Source organism: Pelodiscus sinensis, chromosome 1, assembly GCF_052426305.1.
Source record: "Pelodiscus sinensis isolate ZL-2025 chromosome 1, ASM5242630v1, whole genome shotgun sequence".
NCBI classification, from domain to species: domain Eukaryota; kingdom Metazoa; phylum Chordata; order Testudines; family Trionychidae; genus Pelodiscus; species Pelodiscus sinensis.
This window is the reverse complement of record NC_143052.1, coordinates 77,192,241-77,209,077: the sequence shown is the minus strand read 5'-3', so window position 1 is coordinate 77,209,077 and position 16,837 is coordinate 77,192,241. Positions and strand designations below refer to the sequence as shown.

At 42.8% G+C, this 16,837-nt stretch overlaps 1 protein-coding gene across 9 annotated transcripts in view; it reads left to right on the top strand.

Moving 5' to 3' along the window:
- The first annotated feature begins 1,470 nt into the window (after positions 1-1,470).
- The window catches only part of RASSF9 (Ras association domain family member 9), a 36,320-nt gene continuing 20,953 nt past the window's right edge, over positions 1,471-16,837 (top strand). For 2 of the 9 annotated variants that reach the window (XM_075932684.2, XM_075932690.2), the window contains exons 1-2: positions 1,471-2,463; positions 3,069-3,160. Coding sequence is in view for 1 of the 9 variants with exons in the window: in XM_006114011.5 (XP_006114073.2) it covers positions 2,417-2,463 (47 nt within the window). In the remaining 8 variants the exon portion in view is untranslated. Of the gene's footprint in view, positions 2,464-2,973; positions 3,161-16,837 lie in introns of all 9 variants that reach the window. The other 7 variants (XM_025180158.3, XM_025180159.3, XM_025180160.3 and 4 more) reach the window with 6 other exon arrangements.

Below are 16,837 nucleotides of genomic sequence, written 5' to 3'. Positions count from 1 at the left end.
TTTTATCAGTTTGAAATTTGTTTCCTTTCAGATTCATTGTATGTTCCCTCTTTGTGCATTATAGAAATAGTCAATTGAAACTTGCTTTGTATACGTACCATGACCCTTCTTATTTGTCTCTTCTCTAAAGTAAACTAGACAAATGTTTTCAATCTCATTTCTGAAAGTGTGCAGAGGGTAATGTATATTGTTTCAAACTTGGATGGAATTGTACAGTTGTTATTGAAGGAGTCTTTCCTAGAACTCATACTATTAAAATGAAAATGGAAACTTTAGAGGTTTGAACAATAAGGTGTGTATATGTGTGTAAAAATTTAGTCTGAAGATTTATTTTTTTAAACTGCTTTGTCATTTGTTTGCATAACAGCATTAAGTTTCCTGAGGCCCATCCAGATGATTAAATTTACCTGGTAACTGCAGGTAAAAAAAGGGACAAGTAAGCCACTATACATCATGCTGTACTTTACATAGTTACAACCAATTAATACTGTGAGGTGACAGCTATTAATTGGGAAGTGTAAGAACATCTGTATATGTTGCCCAATTCCCATTTATCTTTGTAATGAGGAGAAAAGTAAGTGAGCTATATTAGAATTCTTAACATTGTAGTATGCAGCCAATAAAGCTTCTAAATTTTAGATTTGCCAACAAGGGAAAGGCAAAGGGGGAAACCTCACCACTTTATTTTAATACTTACTTTACTCTGAGAAATTCTCCAGAGTGGAATAGCAATTCTGTGCCAAAATTGCCTTGTAGACATTTCAGGGTGTTGAAAATGTTTTGCCCCCGTTTAAAGGTGAGGAAATCCCCACCCAGGGTACATAAATCCTGACCCAAAGTCAGTGGAAAGACTCCCGTTGATTTCAGATCAGGCACATATCACTCAAAGTAGATCCTGCTTCATGAAACATCCCTTGGCAGCAGCCACAGGAATCTGAGGGATTTTTTTCCCCCGGTGTATGTGCTAACCCACCCAAACAAGCTGTGGCTCCACTCCAGTTCCTCTCTTTGTAGTCACAGCTCAGGGAGATTACAGACGTGGGATTGAACTGAAAGTATGTGGGGGCATTCCCAGAGCTGCCAGTAATAGGTAACCCATGGAATGGGCTCTAGCTTTGTTCACTGCAGGCTGAGGGAAAGGCGGTATTCTATTCTAATGTCCAAAATAACAAAGTCCCTTTTATATAAAGCCCCCTCGCCTGGTCCTCGTTACCCTGCGGTTTAATACAGACACCCACAGAGGTGGAACAGAGCTAAATTCAGGATGCTGCTGCATCGGCAGCTTGTTTACTGGAGTAAACAAGTGAATATAAAATGCAACGAAATCAGAATGGAAACATTTTTCGCTATTCTAAAAAGGTGCAAATAACTGTTCAAGTTACAGGGCAAAAGTTCATTCTCCCCTGCCTCCAATAACTTCCAGCAGCAGTTCCCTATTCTCCTCTCTGCTTTGGGGCTGCCTTTCTGCTCTGTAATCCTGAGCCCTCTGAAGTCAACGGGACTCATGTTTTCCCTTTCAACGCTTGATTACTAATCCGCTTTGTGCGCTAATGCCGGGGCTTTTGGAACAAACATGAACTGCTTCACTTCCCTTTTAACAAAGCCAGCCAAAAAAGGACACCCTGCAAGAGCGTGCAATGCTGTGTTTCATTGTCCCTGGCTAGTCTCCTAGACTTGCTCCCTTTCTAACCGCCTTCCTTTAGCGTTTGCTTTGCCAAGGTGCTGACAACCCCCAGTTCTCACTGGGGTCAGCTAGATTTGGAGTGATCAGCAGCTTTGAACACCAGGCCCTTGGAAAGGATTCTGAAGCCACAGGCGGAGTAAGGATTTGCAGACCAAAGTCGCTACAGCTTTAGCTGCACCTAGCAAAGTTTCGTGTGTGCCTGAAAGTACAGAAAGGGGCAGAGAGGTAACCTAATGTGGCACCTTCCTCACCCGGTTGTTCCTAAGGCTGATCTGTAAGGCGATCGTTGTTATGCCCTAGACCTGGTGGAATAGCTGCTGCCTGCCCTTCATTATGGCTTTTGTGTCGTTGCTCAACTTGACCTTAAGTGGCTGGAACCTGGCGGAGAAAGTTGGACTCCTGCTGCTGTGTGTTCTTGCCTCGCGCAAATCCCTCCCTCCCCATTCCCTGTGCTGATCGGTGCCTTGGGGATTGGCAAGGCTGGAAGTTTATCAAGTTCTGCAAATAACTTCACATCACAATAGAAAGTGAGTTTGCCCCCCTTTTCCTGCTCATAAACGCCTCCTTGAGGATCGACGCTGGGCAGGACTCCAAAGGTGCAGCCGCAACAGCAAACCAGTCGTTCAAACTTAGCAGCTCGTTGCACAACTTCCACCTACGCGCTGGGACAACACACAAGCTGGAAGGAGGCGAGGGACAAGAGGGGGAGAAAGGAACACCCCGGCTCGGGCCATGGCCCCCTTTGGCAGGAACCTGCTAAAGACCCGGCACAAAAGCAGGTAACGTGGGAGCGCGCTGGCGGGGTGCTTTTGCAGCCAGGTAACTTCTCAGGGCGAATGTTGACGCCCCCTCTCCCCCCCTAAACTGTGACTTTGAAATCTACCTAGGCGTATGAGTCAGTGGAAGGTGGAGGGATATTGATCAAGACTGGGTGCAAGTGATAAGACCCTTTAGTACTACGGACATGTTTCACCCCCTCTCTGGTGCCTCCTTTAAATCCAGAGTGGCACTTTCAATAGGAAGGACAAGATCTAGTTTAACACGTTCCCTAACCTTGTGTGCCTCAGTGCACCCAGCCCAGCCACGTTATTTAAAGTCTCTGGCACCTCGTTTGTAGCAACCTGCTGCAGAGTAATGGGAGTGCAAAGGAACGATCAAAATCCGGATGTCTATGTTGCCATGCGTGGTGGTAACTAATTGAAGTGAGAGCTATAGAGCCCCATATTCAAGGGCGGGGGGGGAGAGGAGAAGCATCCAGGGACTCTCTGACCAGGATTTCTTACTGCTAGAACTTCCGAGCCAGAGGGGCAGTTGAGTTGGCTGAGGGGTGTGTTGCTGCGTCGACTTTCAGACTGTACTCTGGGAATCTGCTTCTTTCTGCCAGCAACAACTTTTCCCGAAGTTTGCCTGGATGTAGGAACTGGGTCCTGAAAACTTGCAGGACTCCCACCCGTTTCTTAACGCATCCCTCCAATTGTAAGTTTGGGGAGGAATATAGGGTGGGGGTGGCGGAGTCCCATGGCGAATCTAATCTGTTATGTGCAGAATTGAGAGATGTATGTTTTTAAGCATGAGCCTTAGCTTGCGCTCTGAATGTGGGGACTCTCTTTTTGCCAAGAAAAACGGGTTGCTGGCAAGTTGTGATAGCTCCGCTTCTTTGATCTAAGTTCTAATCATGCAGGCGGTTGATTTGGGGGGGCTTTCCCCCCATCACGCTTGTTTCTAGATGTCATCTGCACAGGGAAACAGAAGTGGCACGGTATGGAATTATGGACTTATTATTAAGAGCTAATATGGCACTAAAGTTAAGTTTATGTTTTCATGGAGAGAACATGCAATTTCACTCTGGAGGGTCTAATGATTCAACAAGCCTAGTTAATGCTCTGGGTAAATTGGCCACTAAAACGTTGACTGTAAAAGTCTCAGGTTTGCATTTGTACTGCATGTTACCTTGCATTTGGAATTTCACTCAGAGTGATTCTAGTCCCATCCTAGTGGGAAAAATTGGGCCCAAAACGTGACGGCCTTTGTGGAGACCTAACTTTATCTGAAGCCAGTTTATGGATTTTTTTTTATTGTTTCCATGCACAAGTTATTCCAAAGATATATACTGAGGATGTGCATACACTTTAGTGAATTATTAATGCAACTAATAAATGAAAGCAAATCATTCCATCAGCTATGACCTTCCTTAACAATCCTATATTATTTTAGTATCTCTAACAGCATGGAATACTGTCTACAAAAGTATGTGGGAACAGGACTGTAAAATACATTACATTTCTTTTTCATAAGGGGAGTCTCCTTTTAGACATTTTGGGAAGGCTGATATATTATTTTAGACCTGACTAAATGTACATAGAACTGTGTTTTCCTGTTATTAAAAAGGTGTTGTATTAAATTGACATCAATTGGCTGAATAAATATATACATCCAAAAGTATGCTTCCCTTCCATTCAGCTGTGATCTCTTTCTGATTTAAAATACATCCCTCCTGCTAATTGTATCAGTTTCACAAAGGCTGTTGATAAGAACTTCCATTCTTTGCAGAAGCCAGGAAGCTTTTTAATGTGGATTAAAATGATGAGCGGGGGGGCAAGGGGAGAGATCTTCAAAAATATTGAGGTAAACTTTTTTTCTTGTTCCAGTTTCTTTCTGAAAATCTCATATTAATTCTGACTGGCACAGCGGTGGTGTTTTAGTGGGGGTGCGAGAGATATAGAAGTCCTGTGCAGTATAATACGTGTGTGTGTGTGTGGGGGGGGGAACAGTTATTTAAACAAACTTTTGGCTGCATTTTCAAATAGCGGAGACGTCTCTTAGAACATAATAATACTTGAGAATTCAAAATTTGCATTCAGAGGTGCAAATGGGTTTTGTAAGCACAATGTGATTGTGGAGACCATCCTGAAAAGAATTACTTTCTTGCTGCAGTTGCCATCTTTGTGAGCTTATTTCAAATCTTGCACTGAGCAGAAAGTGCCATTCAAGCTGGACATTGGGAGGCAGTGTCATCTGGTGGTTAGATTAAAGCAGCAAGCTGTATCAAAACTTCTGGGACAGCATCCAGCTGTGTCTGAGTTTGCCTATCTACTACAAGGCTATGTTGTATTTTCCTTCCTCACGTCAATTTTGCGATGCTTGCATGTCTCTTGCAGAAGCTCAGATCAAAGGTGTTATATGTGCAAATAATTAATACAGTACAAATGAACATTTTCCCATTGTTGTGTGCAGTGTGGTTATAAATGTGTCAGCCCCAGGGTATTAGGGAGACAAGGTGGGAAAGGTGATATCTTTTATTGGCTCAACTTCTGATGGTGAGAGACAAGCTTTTGAAAGTTGGGCCAATAAAAGATATCACCTCACCCACTTTTCCTCTCCATTTTCCTTTTTTCATCTTCAAAGTATCTAATTAAGTTTCATATGTTTCCCAGAGATGAGCAGTATCATCCAAATTGAGGAGTATCATCCAAATTTTCCAGATGGAGGAAGTGAAGCAGAGATGTTAATGACTTACCCAAGGCCAGGAAGGCAGTCAGGACAAGTACCAGATTCAGACACAGGACTACACCTCTATGATTATTATTGTTGCCACTTTTATTTAGCATTCCTAAATACTAAACAAGGTATTTATTTTGTAAATTTCCCAAAGCACCTCTAGTCCTTTAGAATCTTTGCCCAATTCTTTCAGTGAGACTACAGCTCCTAAGGGCCTGATTTTAAAAGTTCGGTGAGTGGGGGGATTTTCAAAAGCATCTAGATATGTCACCATGAAATCATTAGGTGCCTACATACCTTAAAAATGGCCTAAAATGACTTTTGAAAATGAGTCTTAGGCTTGTAAATCACTTAGGTCATGACTCTGTCACTACAAGTTGGACCTCCCTGATCTGGCATCGTCAAGGCCTGACCGATCCCAAACCAGGAAATTGGACTGACTAGAGAAGGTTTCTTGCCACAGTCCCTAGCTGCCAACTCTGCCAGCTCCAGGGGCCAGACCCCTCCACTACCTCCATTCCCAGCCAGGCTGCCTGCTGGGTTGCTGGCCCCACTGCTGCCACCACAGGCTTCAGTCCCGCGCTATCATGGGCTGCCATGGGGCTGGCTCTGGCTCTTCTTGGACTGCTGAGGGCTTAGGCTTCTGCCTCAAGGCAGCCCGTGGGCTTTGACTCTGGCCTTGTGCTGCCACGGACTGTTGCCAGACCAGTCCTGCATTGCTAGAGGCTGCCCCAACCTGGTCCTAGTGCCATAGTTTGCTGGGGGCTGCTGCCAGCTCTGGCCCTTGCCCCATCCCATTGCTTCAGCCTGGACACTCCTGGATTATCCTCCTGCCACTAAGCTACTGGGGTTCTCAAATCCAGGAACATCCATGGTCTGGCTGGACCATGAACGTTCCTGTACCAGAGAATTCCAGTTTTGGGAGGTGCAACCTGTACCATGTTCATCATTCCAGAATTCCTTGCTAACATCATGCCAAGAAAGATTCAATCACATTTTCTCATTTGTTGAGGCCAGTGTTCTTTATTTTTCAGAAAGAACCTCAATTACCTCATAGCTCTAGCATATTTTCTAACTTTACACATTGTTTATTTTTAGACCAGGCAAGGCAATGAGGGGAGGTGGCGGTCATGGGTCCCTTACCCTCATGCAGATCTCCTGCAAGTGCCAAATCTATAACGGCAAGGCACAAGCAACCAGAGCACTCTCTCTACCATAATGGGCTTAAGTTTGCTTCAACCGTTTTGTGTGTTTTATTTACATACAATTCATGTGGACACAATGTTGCTTGAGGATTGGGCATTACAATTACAAATCTGTCATTTGTATTTATTGCTTTTACTCTTCCTTCTTTAGCATGTCCACTTCTATTGCCATTTCTAAGCTGTGCACTAGTAGCTATCTGCTGATCAGACTTAGCCTGTTCTCTTTGCCCTGAGCAATGACTGGATGCTCAGTATTAGGCTCTGATGTGGGATTGGAGGCAAGTTCCTCTCTCATTAATATCCAACTATCCCCTTAGGGCTCACTGAGGGGAAGGATAGCCAGTTAGGTCATGGATTTGGTTTAACAATATCCCTTTGTCACTGAACCTAGGCCAGGTCTACACTGTGAGAGTAATATAATTTAAATCAAATATCTCCAGTGGCCCCCCTGCGGGAGGTCAATGGGAGAAACTCTCCTGTCAACTTCCCTTACTCCCCTCAACCCCGTGGACTACCTGGGTTGATGAGAGTGCCATCGGTGTTCGATTTAGCAGGTCCTTACTAGACCCACTAAATCAAACCCTGGAAGATCAATCTCCAGGTAGGAATAGACAAGGTCCTAGATTCACAGCTCTTCTAGTTCCACTGGATCCCCTCTGAACCTGCTCAGATCCTGATAGCAACTGTATATATTTTCTGCAGGTGTATAGGTCAATGTGATACAGTGATTGAGGTAGATTGGCAGAGGCCCTGGAGGTTTTTCGCCTTCCTCTGTAGCATGGGGCACGGGTCACTAGCGGGAGGATTCTCTGCATCTTGGGGTCTTTGAACCATCATTTCAAGGACTTCAATATCTGAGATATAGGTGAAAGGATTATTCTAGCAGTGGGTGGGTGAGATTCTGTGGCCTGCATTGTGCAGGGGGTCAGACTAGATGATCAAAATGGTCCCTTCTGACCTTGAAGTCTATGAGTACATATTAAACCTTGATGAAGGGATACTTGAAATGCTCAGTGTTTGGGTTTGGATTATATAAGCACTCAGTTCCAGTGCTTATCTAAAGTACCTTAACCTCATGTAAACTGGACTGAAAGTCTCATAAGCACATATACACAATGCCTTACACTTCCCTTTTCAGATGGAGTTACCATGAGAGCAGACTATCTTGTTCCATTATGGCACTTCTTGTTTCAGTCCCTTCTGGAATCTGGGGAGTGTACAGAGGTAGGGGAAGTTGTATTCAGAGCCTGGGATTGAATGGAGGTTCAGTTTTAAAAATGGGAAAATATTCAGGATGGTCAGAGTATGTTTTCCACAATATTTTGCCCATATCTACATGCAAGCTCTTTGGAGCAGGGCCTGTCTATTTGTTTTGTGTTTGTATAGTGCCTAACACAATGGGGCTCTGATCCATGACTAGGGCACTTATGCATTATGGTAATACAAATTACTATTAATGATGTTGTTATGCCATCAGAGAAATATTATATATTAGAATTAGTTTTCTGACCCAACATGTCGTCTTTGTTACAAGAACCGATCTTGTTGACAATATTTTATAGTAATCCCCATACATGTCTGCTTGCTTTGCATTCAGAAAGAGCTCTATGTCTGGCAAAATACTAGCTTTATTTCTAAAGAGTTAATTATCTACTGTTCTAGGAGGGTAGACTGCTATTTCAATGCAGTGGAGTAAATGGAATGACTAATAGATTTGTGTATAACACTACACCATCTGGAGAAAAAGCAACACTTAGGCAAAGTTGAAGCTAATATGAAACATAATGTTCGGTGTTGCAAAGAAAACACACTGTAGATGAAGAAAAATGTTTTTAGTGGAACAAAAGACAAATCTTATTGATAAAACTTTCTCACCAGGGTAATGAGAAATCAAAGATTTTTTTGTGTAAGAATGGGAAAAGGGGATCAACTATGCTGCTGAATGTGCAATGACTTTAGTGTAGAAAAATAGATTTTCAGGGGCAGGATGGATTTATCTTCCATAAAAGTCACACTAGCGGCAGGACTAAATCTCATAGGATGGTCTGAAAATGTGTCTTTGGGTCCTTTTGCACTGCCTCAGAAATTCCTAGGTTGGTTTGTTTTGAATTTACATGTTGAGTAATAATTATAAAATATACAAAGAAAATGGAAGTACTTTGTAAACTGTATCTTACAAAAATCTGCAAACATTAAAATAATAAATGCTGTGCAAACATTTATTAATTGCTATAGGTTGTACCTCCAAAAACCGTCACTCTCTTGTCTGGCAACATCTGGCAGGACCACGGGTGCTCCTGGACCAGAGAGACTGAGAGCTTAAGGGCAGGAGGGCCAGCTGGTGTAAGGTAACAGGGTCAGCAACTTGGCTGGGGACAGTGTGAGACCGGGGCCGGAGTGCCCGGCAGCATGGATCATCACAGAAATGGGTGTCCTAGTACCCCCCCAGGAGCACGGGACCAGGGCACTGTGGCATCTCCAGGGAGCATGGGTGTGGAGTTGGAGCCCAGAGGCTGCACGGAACTGGAGTCCCACAGCAGCCTCTGGAGTGCAGGGCTGGGGCCGGAGCCCCACAACTGACCCTGGATGCATGGGGCCAGAGACCTCATGGCAAGAGCTGGAGCCTGTGCTGCCCAGGGAGCCAGCAGTATGTGGACAAGAAGCCCAGCCAGATTTGGGGTAATAGAGGGAGAGGCAGGGAGCCTGATGGGGCAGCCTGCCAGCAGCAGGTGATAGGCTGGTGGCAGGAGATCTCCCCTGGTGCGGCAAATTCTCTCGTTTGGAACTGGCCAGGTCCCAAGGGTGCTGGATCAGTAAGGTCCAACCTGTACAACATCCTTGAATAGAAAGTAGTAAGTAATAATTCATGTTGGCACCTCACTGATGAGGAAACAGAGGCAAATAGTTAAGTGATTTACCCTAAACCACACAGCAAGTTAATATCTGTATTGCCACATTCCAATGGCTGGACTCTTGTCTCAATTGTTGTTGTTATTAAGGTAGTTCCTAGCAATCAATCAATGTTCAGGGCCCCATTGTGTTAGGTACTGAGCAGATACATAATAAAGAAGACTAGTCTCACCACAGAAAATTTATAGTTTAGAGCTTTTAATAAAGTCAACCAGCATCAGACAGAATGCAGCAGATGGACAAAATAAGACATGTCTTGTACTGCAGTACATATAGTTTTAAAAAAACACCACCACACAAGTGTCAGATGGATAAGCAGTGTCATTACAGACAAATGCTGTACAGTATTCTTACTGAATCCCTGTCAGCTCACCTCCTTCCTGATCTTGTTTGTCCCTGTTATCCCAATCCTGTACCTCCAATGACCTAAGACTATCACATGCTGGGCAAAACGCTTGTCACAAAAATGAAGTTGATGACATTTGCCTTTCACTTTTTGGAATACTGCGGAATTCCTGCACTTGTAAAGTACTGAGGAATTGTCACAGTACCTTTGTATGCATGTGATGTAATAGAAAAGGCCAAGAAATATTCAGAAGTGATTGGTGATTTTGGCAGCTCAGTGGTTGGGGTGCCCAATCTGAGACTGTTTACATGGGACTGAGTTTCATAAAATGCTGCACCACTTCTGAAAACGAGGCCCCAAAAGTGTGTCTCCAGTTGGGTACCCACAATCATCAGCCACTTTTTTAATATCTTGGTTGGACTTGTCTCCAGAACACTGCTACCCAGATAATGGGACCTGGAGCCAGGAGAGTCGAGTTGTACTCCTGATAACGTCACACACTTGCTGTGTGTCCTTCTGTATCTAGTAATCTCCCTGAGCTTTACTGTCCCTCCCTGTAAACTTGAGGTGGTTCCACAGACCTGCCTCAAAGTGACATGACTAGACCATGTGTAGTCTACAGAAATGAAAAGAGTTAAAAGCCACCCCATGGAAGAGGGGGAATCTAGAATCCCAGGGTTCCTTGTTCTGAGCTACATGCTCAGTCCACTGCACCATGCTGCACATCCCAAAAAGCACACAGGAGAATTCACAGCCGACTGTTTTGATTTTTTTTATCTGCCTCACTGAGAAGCTTTCAGCCTTCTTAAGTTCCACACAATATTGGAACCCAGGGAGAGGAAAAGGGCTATGAAATCACTCAAAAGGAAATCACTGAAATTTCCACATGACTCAAATAGATTGGGTGGCAGTAGCCTGGGAGGAATGTATGGAGGAAAAGATGAGCTCAAGGCCAGATGTGTTCAAATAATCATGTAAGACCTGAATGTGCAATCACAAATGTCTGCAGTGAAGATTTCCTGACATCTTACTATATATTTTAAAAATGTGCATCTTTCTGTCTGTCCATCCATTTGAGTATTTGTTCAAGAACTCCTTCTAAATGGTAAGAGCTAGGACCACCAAATTCGGTATGCAGCTTCCTCTTCTCCTAACTTAAAGCAAGGTCATGGTTTGGTTGTGTCAGGATAATGGGATGTTCCTGGAATGTGATTGTTTCATATCAAACAGAAAGAGAGGAGTGAGAGCAGGGACAGTTATGAGGACAATGTTTTCTTCCACAATTTGGAACATTATCCTCAGTTATACTTATGCATGACCACGGGGGACAGGAAGCACAGATACAGGAATGACGACGGGGGACAGCAAGTGTCCCAGCGAACTGCTGTTGGCTGGCAGTACTAATCACCAGGTAGCCCCCTGCTGCCTCAGGCTAGTCCTGGGCAGTGCCAGTGGTGGACCATGCCTTCCCACCTCCACTGGCAGCCTGAAGCCGGCAGTCAGGGAGGGTGGGGTGCCTGGCCTCTGCTGCCTGGGTCCGACCCGGGGGTGAAGCCGGCAGCCACCCCCACTCTCTGCCCTGAACTCCCCTTTCTCCCAACTCCCTGACTTGACTCCTGCACCTCCATCCCCTGCCCCGAATCCCCTCTTAATCCTTCAACCTTGACTCCTGCAGCCCTCCACGTTGCCAGTCCCCTAATCTGACCCTCTCCTCAACTCCCAACCCAACCCTGACTCCTCCACACCCCATGCTCCCAGCCTCCTGCCTTGAGCCCCCCACATCCCAAAGCCCCTACCCTGACACCTGCATCTCCCACACCACTAGACCCCTACTCTGAAGGAATGGAACAATGCCAGGTAAGTCTTCTAGTAATAGAACTAAAACCCTTATACTATGGGACCATAGAGAAAGCACCTCAGCTGTTAGACTGATAGGTGTTTTTCTAATACCCCTCATTTCCAGAGATGACTCTCATTTTATTCCTAGTTATCCATGCACTGTACACATTCATGGTCAACTTATTTTATTGCTGGAAGTCAGTCATTTAGCTGGGATTACAGATAGCATTATTTATACTCAAGGGATGAGCACATTGCATTTTAAGGTGACTGTATGAATACATTTTTGTGTCCCTCATTTGAACTCTATGGGTATGTCTGTATAGCAGCTGGAAGTGTAATTCCCAGCTCAAGGTGACATATATGTAGTAGCTGTGACTGGTTTATCATGCTAAAAATAGCAGTGCAACCTGGGAAGTGCAGAGGGTGGTACAGGCTAGCTTCCAGAGCTACTTACAGAAGGTGTCCAACAGCACTGTTTTCAGGATATAGGCCAATGTGCCAACAGTGCCACCCTGGCTACCTTGCTGCTGTTAGTAAGCTATCTCAGTCATAGCTACATCTAGCTGCTCTGGAAATTGTACCTCTAGCTGTAGTGTAAACATACCCTTTGTCACATACATAGACTCTGGATTGATGAGAGGCATTATCTTTGGAGCTTACTTCTGTTAGGTAGTAAGATCAGACTACCAACTTACGTTTGCACTTGTAACCTTAGGGTAGGCTTGATAAAGCATGTTGGCATGGATTTGTCACACTTGCAGTAGTCCGCTACATTATTAAAAATAGAATAAAGTTAGAAGCAAGATGAATTTTTACAGGGATGGGATTTTTTTCTGATGAGCTAAGTAACTTATTAAAGTGCTTCAGATCTGTTTTGGGGTTCAAAGTCTGGAACCTGCTTTGCTTGAGGTCCCTGTTTTCTAAACCTGTATACCCTCACTTTATTCATATTTTTAATAAATGAGATTTGGATGTCCCAGACATAGGAAAATATAATCATTTCCTTTGATAGGTATGGTAGAATTATTTTGCTCCTTTTTAAGAAAATTGGCAAAAGGATTGCATTAAATAATGGAAAATATAACATCTCTTAGGCATAAAATTGAGGTTTGAAAAATGTAATAATAAGTTAGCTATGAGACAATTATGTGAAAATTTGGTCTATAAATATGTTGACTCTATTTTAAGCTTTAAACCTTCAATGCGCTCAGCAGAATTGTGCATGAACTAAGCAAGTGAGTAAAGTTTTGTTGGGCCTGCTCCTGAACCTGTACAGAAAGATGTTTTCATCCATGTAGAACAAATTGCAGAACTGGGGCCTTAATTTGCTTTTAGCCAGCCTCATACAAGTCCAACATACAAATATTTTGGTTTAGTGATTAGTTTCCACCTGTGCAAGCACTTGAAAGTTCAAAACTCTGGGCGACACACTGATTTGGCCGTTCATTTCATGCCTCATTTACCAAAGGAAGTGATCAGATTCTGTTTACTGATTAAAGAGTGGCTTAGTAATATGTGAACATAAAGTGTCATGCCATATTGGTTTTGGGTTGTTCTTATTTTTGTTGGCTTTATTATTGGTAGGCTGATGTGCTGAAATGTTGCTTTGCCGTTTCAAAGGAGTAGAATTCATTCTTTGGGAAATGTGTCAACAGGATGTCTGCATGCTGACGACTAATTTAATAGTTACATATAACTGTTTAACTTGTAGCTTAAAGTAGTTTCCTCCTGCAGCTGCCAGGACATTTTCGCTATTAGAATCCTGTCAGATCAGTCACCTCACTACAACCTCACATTCTTAACAGAAATTTGAAACCTACTAACATTGGTGATGTCTCCCAGGATTTAGTACTAGGAGGCTTCTATGGTCTTACACAGCAGAAGTCTTCTTCATTTACTTGTGAGTTCACGGAAGTTAGAGTTACCGTGCATGTTTCCTAAGTTAGTAGGAAGAGCAGACAAAGAGTAGTTGCATGTTTGACCATGCTTTGGATCTAGAACTAGCAGTTTAGACCTTTATTTTTTTCCACAGCCAACCTATCATCTTAAACAGACGAATATTGAAGCAGCAAAATACTTTTTGAAGGGGAAACTTTTATCCAGCCTAGGTACTTACTTACCAGTCAAAGAAAAAGATTGGCAACATTTCTGTACGCATTGCCATAGTCCAGGGGAACGGCATGTGTATTTCCCCTCTTCAATCCAGCAAAAGCTCACACTTTCAAGTTTCTAGCCATCACTTCTCTTGGGCAGAGACATGTATTTCTTTCCCTTTTCTGACAGGGACATTTCCAGGTTGCAGGTGGCCTACTGCCTAAACTGTGAATTTCCAAGGGAGGCAGGTTGCCTCAGTGAGTCTACTTTGCCTTTTTTCCTCAGAATCTATAAACAGCACAATTGCCATAGTTAATTTACCACATAGCTCTTTCAAAGTGAACATATATTCTTAAAGTCTTTTAAGTGAACATACAGAGAGAATGTATTCAGAACAATAAAGGAGCCTACATTCACGCTAATAAGCCTATCTCCACAGTGGCTTTGAATATCAGTCCTCAACCCTTCCCTAGGGGCTGTAACACTCCCTGCTGGATCAGAATGAAGGCCCTTGGTCAATTTAAGTTCAGAGTGTTTCTCTAAAGGTCCTTTCTATGTCTGCTGGTCTCTAGAGAATCCAGATTAAACAACTGCACACAAGCGTCTCCATAAAATGGTACCTCTATAGAGATAGTACAACATGAGTACATTTATCTAATTACCTTCCACTCTTCGTAGTTGTAGGAAGGGCTATGGATACCATCTCCACGGAATTACATACAATCACTGGCCCAAAATGATACATAAACTTAATATCCAAAAGATATTGTAGGAAATTGTCAGACATGCCACACTTTCTGTGTTGTCAGTCTTATGATTTTATATATAGATAGCGATAGCCTTACTATATAGATTTATTTTTGTTCCACCTTTATTGATGAGATGATGTTTCAGTGACATTATTCTATAACTTATTAGTTTACTGGTAAGCTTACAAGAAGCAGGCAGACGACTGTCCTTGATGAAGGAAAATTGGCTTATAACCACGCTGCTCAGAATCCATTTATACCCAGAGTCTTCTCTGGCCTCCTATATACCAAGGGGAAAGATCTAACCAAAGAAAATTGTCTCAAGCTCTCCATTATCTAGTTGATATTGATGAGAATAATTATACTCTAGCAATCTTTAGTGTGAATTCTTCATAGATGAGAAGATGGATGACTATACTGTTACAAAAAATATCTGAGAAGAATGAAGCAAACTCCAAGCTACTCTTAGATAAATGAGATGCTTTCTTTATCTAAGTTCCAGGAGATCCTAGCTGAGTTCAGCTATATTTGGGATCACTCATTTAAGTCCTGTTTGGTGTAGACCTTTGGGCAGGTCCTAAGTCAACTCTTGCTGGAGATAGCTAATGCCTTATTTTTGGAAGGTAGGACACTCCCAGCTTCTGTGTACACAGAACTTCTATAACTTCTCATAATGTGGATGGAGCAGCTAGCTCCTTACCAGTGTCCCTTTTAGAGGGAGTTCTTGAACCAGAATTGGATTTATAACAACTCTTAGTCAGGCATTAGACATTTTTGAGTCACTGAATCAGCCAAGTGCCTTTGAGGCTGCTGAGGGAAACATAATGTGTGTTATCCTCAATATACTGAAGATATTTAGTGCTGTTCCCTTTCCAATCAATCCAACATAGATTATTTCTTTGCTATTTGAATGTTTAGACAGCATTTCTTTTTGGATGATGGATAATGCTCTGCAAGATTGAAATGATGTTCCTGTTGCCAGAAAAGTGTTTTGAATGGCTTATTGGCAGTTTGTGCCTGCCTACTATTCAGGGAATACTGCTGCTACTTGAGGGACTGTTGTGGAATTTGGTTGCCATTTCAGAATAGACGTTTATCTCCAAATAATGCAAAAGTTATGCTTAATTTTATCAGAAGCTGATTTCACTACTCATTCATGCATCCAGTTCATCCAGAGTAGATCACTGCAATGTTCCTTTAAATAGACTTTCTTTGAAAATGTATTACTTAGAGAGCATGGCTCCTGGCATGTTTAGTAAGGAGCTAATTTTTCAGGACCTTAATCAAAGCCTGTAGAAGGCAATATAAAGTTCTCAGGGATGTCAATGGATTTTGAATCAGGACTTACCTTATGAGTAAAGGAATTTGTTATAATATTACACTGCTTACTTACTAGTACCTCAAATAATATAATTCAGACTCACATCTGTACTGTAACATTTGGTTCTGGTATGTAGTTTATTAAGCTGGCTGATCTTTTTGTTCAATGGGTGTTCAATAGGAAAAGTGTTCAATAAGAAAAATCAATCACCTGAATTTTAGTCAACGGCTATAGAAACATGTTATCTATGTTGCCTTCTTGCCATTTCTAATATAATAGTTATGTGGTCTTTTTAATCTAACTCTTTTATTAGGGATTCTGCTGTTAAAGTTGGAGCTGATTGTTATTTAAAGGGCTACCATCAATACTTGAGGGCAAAAGTGTAACTTAATAATAATCACATCCTAAATACATTTTTTTAAATTGACAAACTAATGACAAAAAATTGGGAGCTCCTTCTGGTGCAGTGGTCCCTAAACTGTGAGGGTGCAGAACAACATTCAGGGGGGTTTGGTGTGGCCTAGGCTAGTCCACATGGGAGGGCAGGAAGAGAGAGCCATCCAGTCCCACTCTGCTCCAACCCAACCATGGATCCACTCCTAGTCCCTGCTTCAACCAGCCCTCAGCTGCAGCCCTAGCATTGCCCCCTGTTTCCTGTTCCAGCCATGGCTCTGGCTCTGGCCCCAGCCTTGACTACTAGTCCCAGTCATGGCCTTGCTCCCCACTATAGCGCCAGCCTCAGCTCTAACAGTGGTCTGGGGTGAGAGGAACACAGACGGGTCAAGGAGAAGCATGATGTAAAATGTTTGTGGACAACTACTCTGGTCTGTTGAGATCAGCAATATATAACTAGTGTTGGACTGATATCGTCATAAGAATGGTTGTGTGAAACATCATGATAAGGTGCTATCTAGATAACAGCTGTTACAGGTAAACCAAAACATCCACATTAATGAGAAAATGGAAAATATCAACATTGCTGCTGGGGAGAGTTTCTAAAATGGTATTTCACATAGTGTTGTATATGTGCCTGTGTGTAATTCAAACTGCCAACGCACAATGAAGTTATGATTTATACTTGTGGAAAATATTTCAATATATGAGAACCAGATTATGTACATGTTTGTATGTATTCACTGTAAATGGGGTGTGGAACACTGTCTATTAAGGTTGCTAGGTTTATAACTT